The sequence below is a fragment of the Glandiceps talaboti genome, chromosome 12, assembly GCF_964340395.1.
Source record: "Glandiceps talaboti chromosome 12, keGlaTala1.1, whole genome shotgun sequence".
Taxonomy (NCBI): domain Eukaryota; kingdom Metazoa; phylum Hemichordata; class Enteropneusta; family Spengelidae; genus Glandiceps; species Glandiceps talaboti.
Window position 1 is genome coordinate 2,308,933 of NC_135560.1, and position 26,744 is coordinate 2,335,676.

The window sequence follows — 26,744 nt, forward strand, 5'->3', positions numbered from 1 at the left end:
TGGTATAAAGTATTGGTACTTACTCTAATACTGTATATGGTATAAAGTGTTGGTACTTATTCTATTACTGTATATGGTATAAAGTGTTGGTACTTACTCTAATACTCTATATGGTATAAAGTGTTGGTACTTACTCTATTGCTGTATATGGTATAAAGTTAAGATCCTCCCCTGATGGTTCAACCAGTTCATATTGTATATGTTTCTTTAATTCAGCACTGGCTCGTCTATCTTCTAATGATCTCCTACAGTTAGTGATAGTTAAGTCAAATACATAGTAATATTTAGGGTGCATAGTTAAACTAAACAGAGAGTTGTAAGTTTGAAGTCTAAAGCTTATGTGCCTAGATAAACTAAATTTGTAACTTTTAAAATTAGAACTTGATGCATAGATAGGGTAAGATAAATTTGTAATTTTACTGAATATAGCTAAAGACTATGTAATTGGAAAAAAATAAAATAAAAAATAAAAACACATGACACAAAGTGCTTATATATGCATTCTAAATAGAAAGTACATACTGTTTAAAAGCCCTGTGTACTAGTCGTAGTAATAGAAATATGTCCCCAAGGAAATGCTGTGACTGTTTTTATTTCTATCAATATGTGTTACCAACCTTTCCATAGAAAGGCATTTACCAAGCTCTGGGTACTTATCTTATGTGCATACTGAAATGAGGATGTCAATAAAGACTCTACATACATTTTAAACATATGCTAGTCAGGGGAGATTGGGAGTTGTGTGTGTCTGTGGTAGGTAGGTACTTTCAAGATTGGGAGTTGTGTGTGTCTGTGGTAGGTAGGTAGGTACTTTAAAGATTGGGAGTTGTGTGTGTCTGTGGTAGGTAGGTACTTTAAAGATTGGGAGTTGTGTGTGTCTGTGGTAGGTAGGTAGGTACTTTAAAGATTGGGAGTTGTGTGTGTCTGTGGTAGGTAGGTAGGTACTTTAAAGATTGGGAGTTGTGTGTGTCTGTGGTAGGTAGGTAGGTACTTTAAAGATTGGGAGTTGTGTGTGTCTGTGGTAGGTAGGTAGGTACTTTAAAGATTGGGAGTTGTGTGTGTCTGTGGTAGGTAGGTAGGTAGGTACTTTAAAGATTGGTAGCTGTGTGTGTCTGTGGTAGGTAGGTAGGTAGGTACTTTAAAGATTGGGAGCTGTGTGTGTCTGTGGTAGGTGTAGGTACTTTAAAGATTGGGAGTTGTGTGTGTCTGTGGTAGGTAGGTAGGTAGGTACTTTAAAGATTGGGAGCTGTGTGTGTCTGTGGTAGGTGTAGGTACTTTAAAGATTGGGAGTTGTGTGTGTCTGTGGTAGGTAGGTAGGTAGGTACTTTAAAGATTGGGAGCTGTGTGTGTCTGTGGTAGGTAGGTAGGTAGGTACTTTAAAGATTGGGAGCTGTGTGTGTCTGTGGTAGGTGTAGGTACTTTAAAGATTGGGAGTTGTGTGTGTCTGTGGTAGGTAGGTAGGTAGGTAGGTACTTTAAAGATTGGGAGCTGTGTGTGTCTGTGGTAGATAGGTACTTTAAAGATTGGAAGTTGCATGTGTCTGTGGTAGATAGGTACTTTAAAGATTGGGAGCTGTGTGTGTCTGTGGTAGGTAGGTAGGTAGGTACTTTAAAGATTGGGAGCTGTGTGTGTCTGTGGTAGGTAGGTAGGTAGGTACTTTAAAGATTGGGAGCTGTGTGTGTCTGTGGTAGGTGTAGGTACTTTAAAGATTGGGAGTTGTGTGTGTCTGTGGTAGGTAGGTAGGTAGGTACTTTAAAGATTGGGAGCTGTGTGTGTCTGTGGTAGATAGGTACTTTAAAGATTGGAAGTTGCATGTGTCTGTGGTAGATAGGTACTTTAAAGATTGGGAGCTGTGTGTGTCTGTGGTAGGTAGGTAGGTAGGTACTTTAAAGATTGGGAGCTGTGTGTGTCTGTGGTAGGTAGGTAGGTAGGTACTTTCAAGATTGGGAGTTGTGTGTGTCTGTGGTAGGTAGGTACTTTAAAGATTGGGAGCTGTGTGTGTCTGTGGTAGGTAGGTAGGTAGGTACTTTCAAGATTGGGAGTTCTGTGTGTCTGTGGTAGGTAGGTACTTTAAAGATTGGGAGCTGTGTGTGTCTGTGGTAGGTAGTTTAGTGGGTCTTCTATTCTGACACGTTATGCACTCAAAAGCTGTGAGGTTTAGTGGAGTTTGTATACAATCAACATGTGCAAAAAGAGAAGTCTGTGAACACACAAAGTGCTAAAGTTGTAACAAGGAATAGCCTGAATCTTGATGTTGACATTGGCCATGGTGTTGAACTTCAGGGTCAATTTGGCATCCATGTTAGGATGTATGTTCTGGTAATCATAGTCCATTGTTAGTGCTAATGACTATATAAGATCTCTCTAATATGTCTATTCCAATGCTAATAGCTATAGTTTCTCAAATATGTCTATTTCTGAATAAATGCATTTTGTAGAATATCTGGTAATGAAGATCGTCTTCGGTTGAAAGAGGAGGAAATAACTTTCCACCTCAGAACAGTGGAGTCCTTTTGAATTAATAAAACAATTCCCAATACAGTCTAACATCCATGCTTGTAGTGACTTTATTGGTGGTGACAACAAGCCATATTGGGCTTAAATATTCATTACCCTGAAGATTTTTGTAATCATTCCAGTAATTCCAATATTATCAAGTGTGTGTTTTGTGGATGCACATAGCGTTTATCTATTCTATATACTGGTTGTGTGTTTTATGGATGCACATAGCGTTTATCTATTCTATATACTGGTTGTGTGTTTTATGGATGCACATAGCGTTTATCTATTCTATATACTGGTTGTGTGTTTTATGGATGCACATAGCGTTTATCTATTCTATATACTGGTTGTGTGTTTTATGGATGCACATAGCGTTTATCTATTCTATATACTGGTTGTGTGTTTTATGGATGCACATAGCTTTTGTCTATTCTATATACTGGTTGTTTGAGTCCTCATATTCCATCATGCTGATAGTCTTTACACTGAGGTTGAGTCATAATTTGAAATGTCTGCTATTACATGTTTTTTTCAAGGACTGTATTGTACCATATTACATCCTTTAAGTACACATACCCAGACACCAACAACACCCATACACACACCCAGACACTAATAACACCCACACCCACACCCAGACACCAACAACACCCATACCCACACCCAGACACTAACAACACCCATACCCACATCCAGACACTAACAACACCCATACCCACACCCAGACACTAACAACACCCATACCCACACCCAGACACTAACAATACCCACATCCAGACACCAACAACACCCATACCCACATCCAGACACTAATAACACCCATACCCACATCCAGACACCAACAACACCCATACCCACATCCAGACACCAACAACACCCATACCCACATCCAGACACTAACAACACCCATACCCACATCCAGACACTAACAATACCCACATCCAGACACCAACAACACCCATACCCACATCCAGACACTAACACCACCCATACCCACATCCAGACACTAACAACGCCCATACCCACATCCAGACACAAACAACACCCATACCCACATCCAGACACTAACAACACCCATACCCACATCCAGACACTAACAATACCCACACCCAGACACCAACAACACCCATACCCACATCCAGACACTAACACCACCCATACCCACATCCAGACACTAACAAAACCCATACCCATACCCAGACACCAACAACACCCATACCCACATCCAGACACTAATAACACCCATACCCACATCCAGACACCAACAACACCCATACCCACATCCAGACACCAACAACACCCATACCCACATCCAGACACTAACAACACCCATACCCACATCCAGACACTAACAATACCCACATCCAGACACCAACAACACCCATACCCACATCCAGACACTAACACCACCCATACCCACATCCAGACACTAACAATGCCAATACCCACATCCAGACACTAACAACACCCATACCCACATCCAGACACTAACAACACCCATACCCACATCCAGACACTAACAATACCCACACCCAGACGCCAACAACACCCATACCCACATCCAGACACTAACACCACCCATACCCACATCCAGACACTAACAACACCCATACCCACACCCAGACACCAACAACACCCATACCCACATCCAGACACTAACACCACCCATACCCACATCCAGACACGAACAACACCCATACCCACATCCAGACACTAACAACACCCATACCCACACCCAGACACCAACAACACCCATACCCACATCCAGACACTAACACCACCCATACCCACATCCAGACACTAACAACACCCATACCCACATCCAGACACCAACAACACCCATATCCACACCCAGACACCAACAACACCCATACCCACATCCAGACACTAACAACACCCATACCCACATCCAGACACTAACAATACCCACACCCAGACACCAACAACACCCATACCCACATCCAGACACTAACACCACCCATACCCACATCCAGACACTAACAACACCCATACCCACCATCCAGACACTAACAATACCCACATCCAGACACCAAGAACACCCATACCCACATCCAGACACTAACAACACCCATACCCACATCCAGACACCAACAACACCCATACCCACACCCAGACACCAACAACACCCATACCCACACCCAGACACAAACAATACCCACACCCAGACACCAACAACACCCATACCCACATCCAGACACTAACAACACCCATACCCACATCCAGACACCAACAACACCCATACCCACACCCAGACACCAACAACACCCATACCCACACCCAGACACTAACAATACCCACATCCAGACACCAACAACACCCATACCCACACCCAGACACCAACAACACCCATACCCACATCCAGACACTAACAATACCCATACCCACATCCAGACACCAACAACACCCATACCCACATCCAGACACTAACAATACCCATACCCACATCCAGACACTAACAATACCCATACCCACACCCAGACACCAACAACACCCATACCCACACCCAGACACTAACAATACCCACATCCAGACACCAACAACACCCATACCCACATCCAGACACTAACAATACCCACACCCAGACACCAACAACACCCATACCCACACCCAGACACCAACAACACCCATACCCACATCCAGACACCAACAACACCCATACCCACACCCAGACACCAACAACACCCACACCCAGACACTAACAATACCCACATCCAGACACCAACAACACCCATACCCACATCCAGACACTAATAACACCCATACCCACATCCAGACACCAACAACACCCATACCCACACCCAGACACCAACAACACCCACACAGACATTTATATATACATACATATACCCCACATATACACACCGAGCCTCACAGATGCATCCACATCCACTAACAAACACACACACACACACACACACACACACACACACACACACACACACACACACACACCGGCACATGCATGCACACACCGTGCACACATGCACACTCAAGCACACCCCCCCCCCCCACCCCCCCCCCCCCCCCACCCCCACACACACACACAGACTCTCTCTCTGAACCAGGAACAATTGAAGTATGTTAGTTCTAGAAATATGATATTAAGATGAAATGTCAATTAAGTCTAAAAGTAAAAATTGTGTGACTTAAACTATTTATATGAATGAATACACTATATAGAGTTTGGATACGTTGCAAAGTATCAAAGTAAGTATGTTAGCATGAAATCAAATTACTGAGATTTTGTTAGTTAAGAAGATTAGACATACGGTCGTTCCCGTCTCCACTTCTTCTCAGAATTATCAGAGGTAGTAGGGACAGTCCTGTCAAATTAAAAATTATCATTAGAGAAAGAGAGAGAAAGAAAGATCATCAATAAAATGGTGCATTTAATTAACTATTACATAGCCAACCCTACAGAAACCGTATGTCTGTGTTTTACATGTACATGCAACACATTAGACTACAAAATATACTACATGAGTGTATCACCTTGAAAAATCATAAAGTCACCCAAACAAAGTTGATTTAGACATAATGATTGAGACAAACAGATCTTAAGTGTAAAGAGATTGTGCTTGGATTGTAAATAGACATTCCCATGCATTAAAACAGACAAGAACTATACATGTACATGCAAGAATGAATCAATTACAACATTACATTTATTACTACTACGTATGCGATCACATTACATATATCATAACATAGTATAACCTTGATAACTATACATTTCCACTATGTACAAACTTCTACTGGAGACAATTCATGCCTTATTAAGCTGAATTATCTCTTTAAGAAGTGATTTTACTGCCTACACTGACTTCATGTCCGTATGTAGACGGTTGACAGTCATTCGTGCCTTTTTTGCTACGTTTCATCAAAATCAGAGTCGTCGCCTCGCTCCGTAGCACTGAATACTAATGCATACTGATAGGAACTGTGATTGCCGAAGGTGCACGAACAGTGAGTGCCGAAGGCACAAACGCCCTCACACAATAACAGTAAGAACATTTTTACTGTAGCATGTTTGACATTGGGGTCATTGTTCTCAAAACTTGTCAATCAAAATAAACATGGCGTCGCCAGAGTCACCAAGTGAGTTAACATATCAAGACGCATTGGAGAAACTATTCACCCTTGAAAGACTTTCAGAGAAGAAAAATTATCTGCATGATAACAGTCCATGAGTTGGAGCCAATTGAGCTCCTTCGACTCGCAGCTAGCTAGTAGACTGTACACGTACATGGCACCATAGACTAGTGAGTGTATGAGCATGACATTGTCAATGAAATTGCAATGTTGGGCATCAAGGTCGTCCAACGATGTCATTTCAGTACAAATGTCAAAAATCGTAATTTCAAGCTTTCACAAAGAAAGATAGGAAAGGTAAATTACTTGATTATGATCATCAAAATACATTTACAGGGTCAAATTTGCACTGCAGTGTATGTGTATATGCATTGAATGTTGAGTGAACTGCATGCAAATCATATGATAGAGTAAAAGCCCAATTCCATGACGTCATATCATGAATAAGTAATAGAAAGGGAGATACAGCGAGCGATGACAGTCGCTCGTGCTTCTGGCACTTGCTGATCAGTATGCGGATATAGTATTGCTCCGGATCGGAGCGAGGCAATGACTTTAGTTTTAGCTAAAACGTAGCAAAAAAGGCACGAACGACTATCGACAGTCTAGTCTGTATGTAAACAAATATGCATCAGGTATGGATTGGGAAAACAAATAGTAAAGTGTGGAATATTGAAAGAATGTGATTATGATGCCATCCTATGCCACAGTGAGTACAAAAACACAAAGTGGAAGACACAAACAAGAATTAGGATAACAAAGTTTTAGTTACAGCTAAGCTACTGGGGCATTCACAAAACTCTAAGTACTCATTTAATAGATAAGATTTCTTTTCTAAAAGAAAACAACATTATCAAACTAACAATAGATACAAAGGTATGGCACACATCACATAAAAAGTGGAGGAAACATTATACCAACATTACAATAAAAACAAGTACAATGTGTGAAACGTGAAATGTTGACAGTTATTGTAATGGAAGAGATATATGAATATAATCACTGCTATGTATCACTTGACAATGTAATGAAATGCTATTTACTATTTGGTAATTCAGATTTATCTTATAAGCTTTTCTCAAACCAATCCACAAACTGTAGCTATCTTTTTGTTATATGTGGTACAAAAGGTGAAATTTGACGGTGATTCATGAAATAATAGCTAAATAAGATACACGTAATTAAGAGTCAGCTAGTTCAACAACTTGGCAAACATAATCACTAGTTCTATAGTTCACCAAACACACACTTTGCTCTCATGATCAGTGGCATACTTCTTTAAAAGTTTATAAATATAGTGCCAATGGTGTTGAAGCACAACTGTGCATTTTGTGTGTTAAAATTTAAAATCTATATCCACATGCTGACCTATAGCCTTATTGTTGCCTATCATGCACTGCAATATACACCATCATTTTACTGTTGCTATATGAGCAGTATCTTCGTTGCTGGGTGATGATATGTCATTTTTTGGGATGTTCATCTACATGTACCTGCCTTACCATCCCTGTTGTTACCTTTGCAATGTACACCATCACTTGGCTGTTGCTAAGGGCATAGTCTTGCAGCTACGAGATATGTGCTAATTTTATGAATGTTATACACTTGCCTATTAATTGTTATCCTTACAATATTAATATACATCATTTGGCTGTTGCTATGGTCATGATCTTGTTGCTAGGCATGTGGTAATTTTTTTGGATGTCTGTATATCCACCTGCATACCCTTCCCTATTCTTAGGTTTGCAATATACACCATTATTTGGCTGTTGTTATGAACATACTATAGTAGTCTTGTTGCTGAGCAAGTTCAAGTTCAGTTGTGCTAAAAACATAACTAGGGGTGGTATTTTAATATTCGGTCCTTGTTGGAGATTAAGTAACTGTCAAATTGTTATCAATTTTTATAAAATCTACTGCCCTATTTCTGCAATATTGGATTATGTAATAAACTACTAATACAAAAATCCCATTTTTGTTGACTACCCCAGTCAGAGATAGTGACAGAAACACACTATATAGTGACAGAAACACACCATATATTGACAGAAACACACCATATACTGACAGAAACACACCATATACTGACAGAAACACACCATATAGTGACAGAAACACACCATATAGTGACAGAAACACACCATATTAACTTATTTGCACATTTACAATATATAACATGTACATTTTGTATATCAAAGTAGAATTATGTGAGAGAAATATACAACATACAATACACCACACACACCTCAAAAACCATTCTAAAATCATGGAGGCAGAAACTATATACAACAATTACACATATAAGACAATCTAAAATTGCTTAAATAGATCATAAATTGTTTTTGATTAAAGGGCTTGGTTCTTATAAATAGTACTTTGTTCTGTACAGCTGATTTCATAACATAATACTATGTTCTGTACAGCTGATTTCATAACATAATACTATGTTCTGTACAGCTGATTTCATAACATAATACTATGTTCTGTACAGCTGATTTCATAACATAATACTATGTTCTGTACAGCTGATTTCATAACATAATACTATGTTCTATACAGCTGATTTCATAACATAATACTATGTTCTGTACAGCTGATTTCATAACATACTATGTTCTGTACAGCTGATTAATAACACAATACTATGTTCTGTACAGCTGATTTCATAAGTTACTATGTTCTGTACAGCTGATTTCATAACATAATACTATGTTCTGTACAGCTGATTTCATAAGTTACTATGTTCTGTACAGCTGATTTCATAACATAATACTATGTTCTGTACAGCTGATTTCATAAGTTACTATGTTCTGTACAGCTGATTTCATAACATAATACTATATTCTGTACAGATGATTTCATGACATAATACTATGTTCTGTACAGCTAGTTTAATAACACAATACTATGTTCTGTACAGCTGATTTCATAACATAATACTATGTTCTGTACAGCTGATTTCATAACATAATACTATGTCCTGTACAGCTGATTTCATAACATAATACTATGTTCTGTACAGCTGATTTCATAACATAATACTATGTTCTGTACAGCTGATTTCATGACATAATACTATGTTCTGTACAGCTAGTTTAATAACACAATACTATGTTCTGTACAGCTGATTTCATAACATAATACTATGTTCTGTACAGCTGATTTCATAACATAATACTATGTCCTGTACAGCTGATTTCATAACATAATACTATGTTCTGTACAGCTGATTTCATAACATAATACTATGTTCTGTACAGCTGATTAATAACATAATACTATGTGCTGTACAGCTGATTTCATGACATAATACTATGTTCTGTACAGCTGATTTCATAACATAATACTATGTTCTGTACAGCTGATTTCATAATACTATGTTCTGTACAGCTAGTTTAATAACACAATATTATGTTCTGTACAGCTGATTTCATGACATAATACTATGTTCTGTACAGCTGATTTCATAACATAATACTATGTTCTGTACAGCTGATTTCATAATACTATGTTCTGTACAGCTAGTTTAATAACACAATATTATGTTCTGTACAGCTGATTAATAACACAATATTATGTTCTGTACAGCTGATTTCATAACATAATACTATGTTCTGTACAGCTGATTTCATGACATAATACTATGTTCTGTACAGCTGATTAATAACATAATATTATGTTCTGTACAGCTGATTTCATAATACTATGTTCTGTACAGCTGATTTCATAACATAATACTATGTTCTGTACAGCTGATTTCATAATACTATGTTCTGTACAGCTGATTTCATAACATAATACTATGTTCTGTACAGCTGATTTCATAATACTATGTTCTGTACAGCTGATGTCATAACATAATATTATGTTCTGTACAGCTGATTTCATAACATAATACTATGTTCTGTACAGCTGATTTCATAATACTATGTTCTGTACAGCTGATTTCATAACATAATACTATGTTCTGTACAGCTGATTTCATAACATAATACTATGTTCTGTACAGCTGATTTCATAATACTATGTTCTGTACAGCTGATTTCATAACATAATACTATGTTCTATACAGCTGATTTCATAACATAATACTATGTTCTGTACAGCTGATTTCATAACATAATACTATGTTCTGTACAGCTGATTTCATAATACTATGTTCTGTACAGCTAGTTTAATAACACAATATTATGTTCTGTACAGCTGATTAATAACACAATATTATGTTCTGTACAGCTGATTTCATAACATAATACTATGTTCTGTACAGCTGATTTCATGACATAATACTATGTTCTGTACAGCTGATTAATAACATAATATTATGTTCTGTACAGCTGATTTCATAATACTATGTTCTGTACAGCTGATTTCATAACATAATACTATGTTCTGTACAGCTGATTTCATAATACTATGTTCTGTACAGCTGATTTCATAACATAATACTATGTTCTGTACAGCTGATTTCATAATACTATGTTCTGTACAGCTGATGTCATAACATAATATTATGTTCTGTACAGCTGATTTCATAACATAATACTATGTTCTGTACAGCTGATTTCATAATACTATGTTCTGTACAGCTGATTTCATAACATAATACTATGTTCTGTACAGCTGATTTCATAACATAATACTATGTTCTGTACAGCTGATTTCATAATACTATGTTCTGTACAGCTGATTTCATAACATAATACTATGTTCTATACAGCTGATTTCATAACATAATACTATGTTCTGTACAGCTGATTTCATAACATAATACTATGTGCTGTACAGCTGATTAATAACATAATATTATGTTCTGTACAGCTGATTTCATGACACAATATTATGTTCTGTACAGCTGATTAATAACATAATACTATGTTCTATACAGCTGATTTCATAACATAATACTATGTTCTGTACAGCTGATTTCATAACATAATACTATGTGCTGTACAGCTGATTTCATGACATAATACTATGTTCTGTACAGCTGATTTCATAACATAATACTATGTTCTGTACAGCTGATTAATAACATAATACTATGTTCTGTACAGCTAGTTTAATAACACAATATTATGTTCTGTACAGCTGATTTCATAACATAATACTATGTTCTGTACAGCTGATTTCATAATACTATGTTCTGTACAGCTGATGTCATAACATAATATTATGTTCTGTACAGCTGATTTCATAACATAATACTATGTTCTGTACAGCTGATTAATAACATAATACTATGTTCTGTACAGCTGATTAATAACATAATACTATGTTCTGTACAGCTGATTTCATGACATATCTAAGTTACAGCTAATATATGTTAATACCAAGAATACATGGTAGATATCACACAATGACTTGGTACAATTCTACTGACCCATTCCTTAAATCTTTCACAACTGCACTCTGGGGACCCATTCTTTCTGCCTCCCACTGACGTTGTTGTTCCTGTTGTTGTTGTTGTTGTTGTTGTTGTTGTTGTTGTTGTTGAACATAACGCCATTGTTCTTCAGATTCTACCATCCTATCTTCTGATTTCCTGACAAATTGATGGTTTCAACAAATTAGCATAATACTGGGAAAATAAGTGTTAGAATTGTTGTCAGGGGTACTAATCTTATGACAGTATACAAAATAGTCAATGAAAAAAATCTTTGGAAAAAAAAACATTTGAGGTGCAAACAAGTCAAACTTGAAACCACTTCCTTGTAGTCACAGTGACTGTAGTCATCATCAAAGTAAAAAAATACAACAAAACAAGTCATTGAGAATGACATAATCCCCGCTATGATTGTGTTTTAAGGTATTATCACGCAACAACACTTGTGAACCTAAATCAAACAGACTTAGATATGTTGTGTCTGCTTGTTGGACATGGAACATGCCTACAACAATAAAGGATTGGTTGGGTATGGGGGATCATATCACGATGAAAATGGATATGCACATGTATGTCATAGAACACTGTCCTATTACCAACTTTGAATGAGATCTGTTCAAGCATGTCTGAGTTATGGCTTTGGACATGGAAAATTCGCAAACAAAATGGCTGCTAGGCAGCCATATTGGATCGTATCATGACAACAAATGGATATGCACATGTATGTCATTGAACACTGTCCTAATACCAACTTTGAATGAGATCTGTTCAAGCATGTCTGAGTTATGGCTTTGGACATTGAAAAATCGCAAACAAAATGGCTGCCAGGCGGCCATATTGGATCGTATCACGATGAAAATGGATATGCACATATATGTCATAGAACACTGTCCTAATACCAACTTTGAATGAGATCTGTTCAAGCATGTCTGAGTTATGGCTTTGGACATGGAAAATTCACAAACAAAATGGCTGCCAGGCGGCCATATTGGATCGTATCATGACAACAATGAATATACACATGTATGTCATAGAACACTGTCCTAATACCAACTTTGAATGAGATCTGTTCAAGCATGTCTGAGTTATGGCTTTAGACAGGGAAAATTTGCAAACAAAATGGCTGCCAGGCGGCCATATTGGATTGTATCATGAAACAAATTGACGTGCATATGTATGCCATTGTATGTTGCCCCTGTACCAAGTTTGAAAAAAATCGGTCCAGGCATCTCCAAGAAACGGCTGCGGACGGACGGACGGACGGATGCACGGAACCCAATCCATAAGTCCCCGTCCCGGACTTCGCCCGGCGGGGGACTAACAACTAGTACGTAATGTAAAATAATCGATATATGTTTAAATGACTCTAGCTTGGAAGTGCTACAAAACAAACACTATTGAGCTAACAATAACTGTTAAAGTCAAGATGAAACAGTCATTGACAACTAGATTTGTGACTTACCTACGTCGTCTTCTACTTTTATGACTTCTTCTACTGCTGTCAGAATCACTACCACTGCTTGCACCACCACGTGACCTTGACCTGAACACCATATTTTCATTACATTACTTAAGTTTATCTAGACTAATTGTGTGAAAGTGACTCACAAAGTTTACCAGTTATTCTCTTAGCTATATTCACATGTTAATCACATTGTTGTACAAATAGCACAAGAGAACACACTGATAACATGAACAACACTACTGATGACATGTACAACACTACTGATGGCATGTACAACACTCCTGATGACATGTACAACACTACTGATAACATGTACAACACTACTGATGACATGTACAACACTACTGATAACATGTACAACACTACTGATGACATGTACAACACTACTGATAACATGTACAACACTACTGATGACATGTACAACACTCCTGATGACATGTATAACATTACTGATAACATGTACAACATTACTGATGACATGTACAACACTACTGATGACATGTACAACACTCCTGATGACATGTACAACACTACTGATAATATGTACAACACTACTGATGACATGTACAACACTACTGATGGCATGTACAACATTACTGATGACATGTACAACATTACTGATGACATGTACAACACTACTGATGACATGTACAACAATACTGATGACATGTACAACAGTACTGATGACATGTACAACATTACTGATGACATGTACAACAATACTGATCACAGGTACAACAGTACTGATGGCATGTACAACACTCCTGATGACATGTACAACATTACTGATGACATGTACAACACTACTGATGACATGGACAACAATATTGATGACATGTACAACATTACTGATGACATGGACAACAGTACTGATGACATGTACAACATTACTGATGACATGTACAACACTACTGATGACATGGACAACAATATTGATGACATGTACAACACTACTGATGACATTTACAGCAATACTGATGACATGTACAACACTACTGATGACATGTACAACAATACTGATGACATGTACAACAGTACTGATGACATGTACAACAATACTGATGACATGTACAACACTCCTGATGACATGTACAACAATACTGATGACATGTACAACAATACTGATCACAGGTACAACACCACTGATGACATGTACAACACTACTGATAACAGGTACAACACCACTGATGACATGTACAACACTACTGATGACACATACAACACCAGTGATGACACGTACAACATTACTGATGACATGTACAACACTCCTGATGACACGTACAACACTCCTAATACACGTACAACACTACTGATGACATGTACAACAATATTGATGACATGTACAACAATACTGATGACATGTACAACACTCCTGATGACATGTACAACATTACTGATGACATGGACAACAATATTGATGACATGTACAACACTACTGATGACATGTACAACAATACTGATGACATGTACAACATTACTGATGACACGTACAACATTACTGATGACATCTACAACACTACTGATGATATGTACAACAGTACTGATGACATGTACAACATTACTGATGACATGTACAACACTACTGATGACATGTACAACAATACTGATCACAGGTACAACAGTACTGATGACATGTACAACACTACTGATGACATCTACAACAATATTGATGACATGTACAACAATACTGATGACATGTACAACATTACTGATGACATGTACAACACTACTGATGACATGTACAACAGTACTGATGGCATGTACAACACTCCTGATGACATGTACAACATTACTGATGACATGTACAACACTACTGATGACATGTACAACATTACTGATGACATGTACAACACTACTGATGACATGTACAACATTACTGATGACATGTACAACACTACTGATGACATGTACAACATTACTGATGACATGTACAACACTACTGATGACATGTACAACACTCCTGATGACATGTACAACACTACTGATGACACGTACAACACTCCTGATGACATGTACAACACTCCTAATACACGTACAACACTACTGATGACATGTACAACACTACTGATGACACGTACAACACTCCTGATGACATGTACAACATTACTGATGACATGTACAACACTACTGATGACATGTACAACACTCCTGATGACATGTACAACACTACTGATGACACGTACAACACTCCTGATGACATGTACAACACTCCTAATACACGTACAACACTCCTGATGACATGTACAACACTACTGATGACACGTACAACACTCCTGATGACATGTACAACACTCCTAATACACGTACAACACTACTGATGACATGTACAACACTACTGATGACAAGTACAACATTACTGATGACATGTACAACACTACTGATGACATGTACAACACTACTGATGACATGTACAACATTACTGATGACATGTACAACACTACTGATGACATGTACAACATTACTGATGACACGTACAACACTACTGATGACATGTACAACATTACTGATGACACGTACAACATTACTGATGACATCTACAACACTACTGATGACATGTACAACAATACTGATGACATGTACAACATTACTGATGACATGTACAACACTACTGATGGCATGTACAACACTACTGATAACAGGTACAACACTACTGATGACATGTACAACATTACTGATGACACATACAACACCACTGATGACATGTACAACACTACTGATGACACATACAACACTCCTGACATGTACAACACTACTGATGACATGTACAACACTACTGATGACATGTACAACACTACTGATGACATGTACAACATTACTGATGACATGTACAACAATACTGATGACATGTACAACACTACTGATGACATGTACAACATTACTGATGACACATACAACACTCCTGACATGTACAACACTACTGATCACATGTACAACACTACTGATGACATTATGACACATATACTATGGTAACCATAACCATGCAGTGCCCTACCTCCGTTTCCGATGACGACAATAATCACTATCAGTATCAGATCCAGAATGACATCTATGGTGATGATGATGTCTAATAACACAAACAAGTTTTAGAGTGTGATCAACACAGTGACATTTTCATTACTAACAACACTTGTATTCATTATATTGGGTATTTGTATCATAGTCCATATTGGGAAATTATAATGCATCTGGGTATTGCATTGCTGAATATACCAAAGACCATATATGGACATAATGCGTTGGGGTATAGCATGGTTGAATGTACCAATGTCCATATTTGGACTTACTGTATCTTGGTATGACATTGTTAATGCACCAATGTCCATATTTGGATATAGTACATATAATATAAATGGGTATGACAATTTGAATGCACCATAGTACATATGTGGACATACCCTATCTTGGTATGGCATTTATAATCATTGAATGTACCAATGTCATATTTGGGGAAAAACTGTATCTGGCTATGGTGCATTCAACATTGTCTTACCCAGATAGTTTTTTCCCCAAATATGACATTGGTACATTCAATGATTAATGCCATACCAAGATACAGTATGTCCAAATACGGATTATGGTGCATTAGCAATATCATACCCCATATTTGGAGATACATGTAGTACTATACCTGGGTATGACAATGTTGAATGCACCATAGTCCATATTTGGAGAGAGGATACCCATTATTGGCAAATCACTACTGAGTGTGTATTGTGGGCACATTGTATAATATTAATAATACTTGGTTGTGTAAAAGTATACAAACTACAAATACCTGTGTTTCCTGTGAGTAGAATCACTTTCAAGTTCACTGCCTGAACTGCGGTGATGATGGTGATGGCGATGTCGTCCTGAGCCTGGTGACCTTGACCTTGACCTTCTCCTACTAGTTGATGCTGCACTTCTTACAGACACTGGGGAGCCCCCAGCAGGAGTGAATAGACCTCTGTGTAATATGTGTAATATAGGGTATACAAATTGACTTAACATACCAAAATATATTGTGTGTGCAATCATAGAGTCTAAGTTCAATCCCTCTTGTTTTTAATTTGCTAATTTGTCAAAACTACCACTTTGAAAGTTTGTGCAGGTATAGATAAGTTTTACTTACATTAGAATGAGGTTTTAAAAATCAATGATCTTGAGAAATTCTATTTGTTCACTGCGAAAAGTACACATGTACATTCTAAAAACACTCACAGGCCTTGAAATTATTTTTTTTTACCCACCTGCCCATTGGGCAGGTAACTTTGAAAATTACATGCCCTACCACAATTTCTATCTCCGCAATTTTATTGTACAGTTGGGTATTATAGCATGTCACTGTGGCTCAGTGGTCATTCACTTCATGTAGAGTTTGCCATTTTAAAGTAAGCATGGTCCTACCTACCAAACCTATGATAACCGATATTAAAAAATATATATACATGTATATATAGATTTGTTAATTTCGTCTTTGAGCAAATGAATATCAACTTGTTTTTCATCGCTATTGTTCTTATTTTTAAAGCAATTTTTCAACCATGTTCCAACACATTACATGTCTCTGGAGGTGCAATAAATGATTATTATTATAAAATTTATTACATTCATTGTATAACTTTGTCATGAACTACTGTATGATTTTATCAGGAGTACTCACTTACTAACAAAGTGGCATTGACATCCTTAGCAATTTTTTCAAGTTATCCAATTTTAATTTTAGTATGTAACTTTTGGGAACACTTTGGTGATTGTCATCAGTGTGCAGCACTCTGCTTGAAAATCATTACTTCTATGAAAGATTTGTTTCACTGTAAACTTGTCAAAATAATCCAGACAACATGTAAACATTTCTAGAACTCACAGTACTCCTTTGGGATTTACTGTAGAAAGTAATACAACATCGGTAACATGCCATTCATGTGTACAAAATTAAGACTGTCTTGGTTTACCTTGAGTACAGTATACATAATGTGTCTTTTGTAACTTGTAAGTGTTATTAGCAATAGCAAGATGTCGCAGTGTCAACACCAACAAACTTACATCCAAATATTCCAAAATTGAAACTATTTAAATGATCACGATAGCTATCACTTCCTTTTGAGTCATTTTGTACAGTAACTATTTTTGTAACATTCATGCAAGAAATCTGTGTTTATGACACAATTGAAGCTTGTAACAAACATCGTACTGCATTAGGCCTATGCTGCAAGAAGCTGTCATAATTTATTGCACATGCGCAATGAACAAAGAATGTCTTCCAAGGTCATGGGGCTGACTCATGAAAGACGCATTACCATGAAGGAGTCGTTCATTTCCTGATGATACCACCGATTCAAAGCTAAAAACTGGTCAAAAAATTATTTTTTGAGGAATGCAATCAGCCTTTTAACAATTTTAAGCATAATTTTGAAAATGCTGAAACATGCTGAGGTAACAGAGCAGCAAAATCGACTGGTCCAGCTGGGTAGGTCTTCCAAAATCTTCTGGTCCAGCCTGAAGTTTTAGTGGCCGCAGGCTACTGGGCCGGCGTTAATATTGAGCCCTGACTCGAATCACTTGTTTGGAACAAGTAAAAGCTTATTATTTTCAGTCCTGGTCATTACAATGATGGCAGGGCTTGAAGTAGTGTAAGAGTAATGTCAACAATTTTAGATTTACAATCTAAGTAGTGTTAATTAAAAATTAATATTATTCTGACATTAAACAAATTAAACAAAACAAAAAAGGGATCAATGATTGATCACAACACATTGCATATGTATTTGTTCCTAAACATCACACAAAATCTTTCACGAACACACTGATCTGGTGGCAATCATCAAGAACACACTGATCTGGTGGCAATCGTCAAGAACACGCTGATCTGGTGGCAATCGTCAAGAACATGCTGATCTGGTGACAATCGTCAAGAACACACTGATCTGGTGGCAATTGTCAAGAACACACTGATCTGGTGGCAATCGTCAAGAACACGCTGATCTGGTGGCAATCGTCAAGAACACGCTGATCTGGTGACAATCGTCAAGAACACACTGATCTGGTGGCAATTGTCAAGAACACACTGATCTGGTAGCATGTATGTCATACAACACTGTGCTAATACCAACTTTGAATGAGATCTGTTCAAGCATATCTGAGTTATGGCTTTGGACATGGAAAATTCGCAAACAAAATGGCTGCCAGGCAGCCATATTGGATCGTATCACGATGAAAGAGGATATGCACATGTATGTCATAGAACACTGTCTTAATACCAACTTTGAATGAGATCTGTTCAAGTATGTCTGAGTTATGGCTATGGACAGGGAAAATTTGGAAACAAAATGGCTGCTAGGCGGCCATATTGGATCGTATCATGAAACAAATTGACGTGCATATGTATGCCATTGTATGTTGCCCCTGTACCAAGTTTGAAAAAAATCGGTCCAGGCATCTCCAAGAAACGGCTCTGGATGGACGGACGGACGGAGGGACACACGGACCCCAATCCATAAGTTCCCGTTCCGGACTTCGTCCGGCAGGGACTAAAAAGGAACTTTGTGGACAAGTACTGTATGATTAAGACAAATATTTTTCATTTTCTACTTGTCCAGTTGGCAAGTCATTTTTTAAATATTTTTTTTTGAGCCCAGTAAATGTTATACTATACTGCTTTTCTCCTATCATACTACAAATGCAGGTTTTCAATCTTTCAGGCTGAAAAAAGTGACGTAAGGTGTAGACTCAATAGCATTGTGAATCTTCAATTATATGTTATTTGCCAAATACCGTTCCATATCTTCCTGCAAGAGGTTATTTTTCCGGTAATGAAGGTGAGCCGGAGATGAGCCGTAATACCAGAAAAATTGACTTGTTGCTAGGCACATTTGCATACATTTTTTGAATGTTTATTCATTTGTCTTTCTATTCCTGTTGTTATCTTTGCAATATACATGATTATTTGGCTGTTGCTATGGGCGTGGTCTTGTTGCTAGGCAAATTTACATACATTTTTTGAACGTTTATTCAATTGTCTATTAATCCCTGTTGTTATCTTTGTGAAATACACGACCATTTGGCTGTTGCTATGGGCGTGGTCATGGTTGCTATGGTATTTGCATACATTTTTTGAATGTTTATTCATTTGCCTACCATATGATGTTGTTATTTGACCAAAATATACTGCCATTTGGTTGTTGCTAAGGGCGTGGTCATGGTTGCTAGGGCCAATTTTGTCAAAATGTTTTGAAGAATAACATGCAGAAACATCTCACCAAGTTTCAGACTCGGTGACCAAGTACTTTTTGAGATATACTACACTAAGTTCTCAGATACCTCTGTTTTCTATAAGCTACACTAAGTTCTCAGATACCTCTGTTTTCTATAAACTACACTAAGTTCTCAGATACCTCTGTTTTCTATAAACTACACTAAGTTCTCAGATACCTCTGTTTTCTATAAGCTACACTAAGTTCTCAGATACCTCTGTTTTCTATAAGCTACACTAAGTTCTTCCATACCTCTGTTTTCTATAAACTACACTAAGTTCTCAGATACCTCTGTTTTCTATAAACTACACTAAGTTCTCAGATACCTATGTTTTCTATAAACTACACTAAGTAGGAAGTGTAATGTAATTACATTTAGTAACAAAAAGAAACTGATTACATACAATTACAGTATTGCTGATGGTCCCCTTATTTGTGTTCATAGTATAAAAGATCTTGGTATTCTACTTTCTTCACAGATGTCTTTTAGCACCCATATTGATAGTATTGTCAGGAAAGCTTTTAGAATGATGGGTTTTATCAAACGTACATGTGCCAATTTTTCCAACATTTCTACATTAAGATCTTTATATGTGAGCCATGTTAGAAGCCATCTTGAGTACTGCAGTGTAATTTGGTCACCATGGCAAGTAACTCAAATTGATAAAATCGAACGTGTACAGCAGAAATTTATTAAATTTTTATGTTTTAAATCAAATGTGCAATATACTTCAACAGATTACGATTCGCTATGTGCTAGGTTTAAGCTTCCCCCAATGGTGAGGAGGTGAAAGATTTTAGATGCTATTTTTGTTTACAAACTGGTCAATTCATGCTATAATTGTCCATCCATTTTGTACAAGGTTTGTTTTAATGTACAGAGCAGACAGCTACGTAATAACCATATCTTTTGCATCAGTGCCTCCAGAGTAAATCTGAGAAAATATTCCCCAATTTTAAGATGTTTAACCACTTGTAATGATGTTTTTAAAGCAAATCCAAACATTATAAGATTTATTTAGTCCTGTTTCCGCCTTTCGGCGTGTGCTTCAAGCTGTGTGTTTTTAATAATTTTACCCGTTTTGTTGTTTTTATTTCTGTGTTTGCCTTTTATGTCATGTCACTTCTTTCTGTTATTGCTACCCCTTGTTTTTATCTTTTTAGTGCTTGTTTTTCCTTATTTGTTTCTAAAGGTGCCTATAAATGGGCTTTATGCCCGTTGGTTTACCTGAATAAATAAATAAAAAAGTTCCAATGACTAATAATGTCTTTTTAATTATTTTAAGACCTACTATGTATACTCATAATATGATTGTGTTAAATTTTCCAGACTTACGCTGGTTTAGAGTTTGTACTGCCCTCCCATGGTACTGACTTAGTACTGTGACTTTCCTCTGGACTTTTTCTCTGGCTGCTCTTCTTCTGCTGTGGGTTTGTTTTGGCACCACTGGTAAAAAAAAGAAAATTATAGAAGCTAGACTTCTTTATAGATCTTTAGCAAATAAGGAGATACATGACTTGTATATCTCATTGATACGTCTCTCATTCAATAGTCAATATAAATTCAAATTTAGAAACATTTCATTTCATGTTTGCAAGGACACAATATCAATGCTGTCTCACTGTAGGAACTTATTTCTACCAAACAAGCAAATACATTAACTTCTATAGACAATACCTTTTAACTGGTGCAGGAGCCACTGATTTAGTAACTCCATTCTCTACAATAAGATTGTCTTGATAGGGAGCCCACTGTGAAATTATTGGTACACCTGTGGAGTCCATCTGAGCTGAAGCTCTTCTTATGTAACGTTTGCTAGGGAGTCTGACCACCTTAGGTTCAGGACGTTTCAACTTGTGTGATGCTTCCAAGGCTTCATGCTGAGTTCTCCCACTAATTATATAAATCATACACAGGTTAAAAATGCTGTGTTTTCCCACTAATTATATAAATCATACACAGGTTAATAGGAAAAATGCTGTGTTCTCCCACTAGTTATATAAATCATAGACACAGACACAGACACAGACACAGACACAGACACAGACACAGACACAGACATACATTTGTAGACACAGACATGTACACAGACACAGACACAGGCACAGATACAGACACAGACATAGACACAGAGACATAGACATAGACAGTCACAGACACAGACACAGACGTAGACAGACGTAGACATAGACACAGACATAGACACAGAGACATAGACAGTCACAGACACAGACACAGATGTAGACACAAACACAGACATAGACACAGTCACAGACACAGACATAGACACAGTCACAGACACAGACATAGACATAGACACAGTCACAGACATAGACATAGACAGTCACAGACATAGACACAGACGTAGACATAGACACAGACACAGACATAGACACAGACATAGACACAGACACAGACATAGACACAGACATAGACACAGAGACAGTCACAGACACAGACATAGACACAGTCACAGACACAGACGTAGACACAGACACAGCCATAGACACAGACATAGACATAGACAGACATAGACACAGACACAGACACAGACACAGACACAGACATAGACATAGACACAGACATAGACACACATAGACATAGACACAGACATATAATCAATCCAACTCCTGTCATGAACTTGATTGTGACATAACATACCACATACTTTGAAAACACAAAGTAGGAATATTAGATGGCGTTACCTATGTCTAAATTTGGAACTTCCAAAACTGTACCTCCGTAATTTCTCTGATGATGTGTCAGAGATGTGAGGAAGTCGGAAGAATGCATGCTGTTCAACACAACACTTCCATACATGTTTACATGCAGCTTTATTAGGCAGCTCAAAGTAATATTCATTCTCCATATTCTGAAAACAAACAAATACAAAGTGTGACATAAAACAAAGTGAATATTTACTGTGTGATCATGTAGTTGTGACTGACAGAGTAAAACCCTCAGTGTACATCAGTTGTCAAACCAGCTGACTCTGTACCCTCTCCCTCCAGAGTCAATGAATAGTAAGAATATCAATCTATGGCGACACGTACCAAGGATGGCTTGCAGTTTTTTTCGCAAACTATACATTGTATGTGCACTGCTATGCAGTACTGAAAATATTACATATGAGTAAGCGACAACATGAGTGTTCCATGTACACAATATCACATTAGTACACACTGTTATACATTTTTAAATACATGTATGGTCAAATCAAAAACAAATTGTGTTTCTAATAACCCGTCCGACCCTAGTTTAAGCTAGGTGCCAACTCTTAACATTGTTACATCCAAAAACTAGTGAAAATTTACTTTTATCTCTGTACAAAATTTCTTGCCATTGGTCTAGGATTCTTTTTAAATGTCCCATTCCAGAGATACCAAGTGCAAGTTGACTTCATACAGTACAGTTTTTATATTGTAGTATTTGTCTGCTTCACATAATTATAAATGTCTTCATTTACTTCTTTTCTCTCATGCTTGTATTGATTTCTATGACTAGAGACACCAATACATACAGGCACGACACAGAGTACATGTATATGTACACACACACACACACACACACACACACACACACACACACACACACACACACACACACACACACACACACACACACACACACACACACACACACACACACACACACACACACACACACACACACACACACACACACACATATATCATATAGTTTTGTTTTAGTGGGTATGCTAATGGCTGTCTGACTAGAAATAACAGTGAATTACAATACTTACATCTCTTCCTATAACCCTGAGTATAAACTGTGTATCTTTAAAGTGTACTTTGGTAATTCTTGGCCTGGAGAGTCAAAATTATGATAATATCACTGAAGTATAACCGACAAACACCGAAAGCAAATATGAAATGTCTCCCTCACAGTTCACCCTATCACTGTATCAGTGATGCTCTTCTAAACGAAATGTCTCCCTCAAAGTTCATCATATCAGTGACTAAATTACTTGCTCTCAGTTTATACTATTAATCATGCCATTCAACAGAACTACTATGGTTTTGATGTCTGGCTCAATATAATCATTTAAAAAACTGATTTACTGATTGATTGATTATTTCCATGGTTGTGCAAACTAATCAACTAATCTTGCAATACACATGTATATCTCAATCATACTAATTGTAAGATAATGACATTATATTGTACTGTATCAAATCAAAGTCCAAAGAGTATTAATTACAGACTTACCAGAAATAGTTTGCAACCTTATTTTTACTTCTATATATGACAACACCTGTAGGTGTCAAACCCAAGAAATATTCCACATTGTCTTGTCCTTTCACAGGATGTAAATCAACACCATACATTTCTAACCACTTGGCTCTCTCTAAAAAATTCATTTCCGCTGTTGTTGGTACTTGACCCCTGCAACAAATACATAACACAGGTCATTGTTTAAAGTATCTCATTCATTTGTCGTTGAAAATACAAGTAACCTAAGGAGTCTTGTCACTACACGTCAAGGATAATTATTAGTGATAAAACATAAGTTTCTGGCTGAATGAAGAAAAATATTTGGGAATCAGGAATAAGGACAATATATTCCTACCAGTGCAAGCGTAAATTATGAAAACATGTGACAACACAGGTCAGGTTATTTGAATATGATGAGTCACATTTCAAGCATGACAAAACCAATGCATAGTGTATTGTAATGAGTTAGAAAGAACAACCAGGCCATAAATCTCATATTGTCTGTTCAAACACATTCAACTTGTTTTGTGGTCTAGTAAAAAGAAGACTAGATAAAGTAAACTTACTTGAGTGTTTTGTGTATTTCCTCTATTTGAGTTTCTAATTCCTCAGTCTGGTTGGGAACAAATCGGAATTCAGATATATACCCATGGGTATGGCGCTTACTATCAAAATCTCCTAACTCAGCTGAAAGGATCAAGTAAAACAATCTCAAGAGTTAACAGTTACATACAATAATTTTGTCAACACATACATGTCTGTCAGTAAAGTTCACAAATGTTTATTAACAGATCTACTATTTAGGCATAGTTGAACAATTATTGAGTAAGAGAGTTACAAGTCAAATACTATTGAGTTAGAGAGTTACAAGTCAAATACTATTGAGTTAGAGAGTTACAAGTCAAATACTATTGAGTTAGAGAGTTACAAGTCAATCACTGTTGAGTTAGAGAGTTACAAGTCAAATACTATTGAGTTAGAGAGTTACAAGTCAATCACTTGAGTTAGAGAGTTACAAGTCAAATACTATTGAGTTAGAGAGTTAAAAGTTCAATACTGTTGACTTAGAGTTACAAGTCAATCACTGTTGAGTTAGAGAGTTACAAGTCAATCACTGTTGAGTTAGAGAGTTACAAGTCAAATAATATTGAGTTAGAGAGTCACAAGTCAATCACTGTTGAGTTAGAGAGTTACAAGTCAATCACTGTTGAGTTAGAGAGTTACAAGTCAAATACTATTGAGTTAGAGAGTTACAAGTTCAATACTGTTGACTTAGAGTTACAAGTCAATCACTGTTGAGTTAGACAGTTACAAGTCAATCACTGTTGAGTTAGAGTTACAAGTCAATCACTGTTAGTTAGAGAGTTACAAGTCAATCACTGTTGAGTTAGAGAGTTACAAGTCAATCACTATTGAGTTAGAGAGTTACAAGTCAAATACTATTGAGTTAGAGAGTTACAAGTCAATCACTGTTGAGTTAGAGAGTTACAAGTCAAATACTATTGAGTTAGAGAGTTACAAGTTCAATACTGTTGACTTAGAGTTACAAGTCAATCACTGTTGAGTTAGAGAGTTACAAGTCAATCACTGTTGAGTTAGAGAGTTACAAGTCAATCACTGTTGAGTTAGAGAGTTACAAGTCAATCACTGTTGAGTTAGAGAGTTACAAGTCAAATACTATTGAGTTAGAGAGTCACAAGTCAATCACTGTTGAGTTAGAGAGTTACAAGTCAATCACTGTTGAGTTAGAGAGTTACAAGTCAAATACTATTGAGTTAGAGAGTTACAAGTTCAATACTGTTGACTAAG

The 26,744-nt window shown here is 37.0% G+C and overlaps 1 protein-coding gene across 1 annotated transcript in view; it reads right to left on the bottom strand.

Annotated features, from left to right (window-relative positions):
- The window catches only part of LOC144443590 (uncharacterized), an 80,068-nt gene that overhangs the window by 17,781 nt on the left and 35,543 nt on the right, over window positions 1-26,744 (bottom strand). Inside the window, exons 5-16 of the mRNA XM_078133129.1 lie at window positions 25,502-25,622; window positions 24,930-25,106; window positions 24,463-24,526; window positions 23,405-23,571; window positions 22,377-22,592; window positions 22,035-22,145; window positions 17,242-17,412; window positions 16,459-16,530; window positions 13,464-13,544; window positions 11,999-12,160; window positions 5,793-5,846; window positions 135-245 (exon numbers count right to left, since the gene is read on the bottom strand). Of these exons, the coding sequence (XP_077989255.1) occupies window positions 135-245; window positions 5,793-5,846; window positions 11,999-12,160; window positions 13,464-13,544; window positions 16,459-16,530; window positions 17,242-17,412; window positions 22,035-22,145; window positions 22,377-22,592; window positions 23,405-23,571; window positions 24,463-24,526; window positions 24,930-25,106; window positions 25,502-25,622 (1,507 nt within the window). The remainder of the gene's footprint in view (window positions 1-134; window positions 246-5,792; window positions 5,847-11,998; window positions 12,161-13,463; window positions 13,545-16,458; window positions 16,531-17,241; window positions 17,413-22,034; window positions 22,146-22,376; window positions 22,593-23,404; window positions 23,572-24,462; window positions 24,527-24,929; window positions 25,107-25,501; window positions 25,623-26,744) is intronic.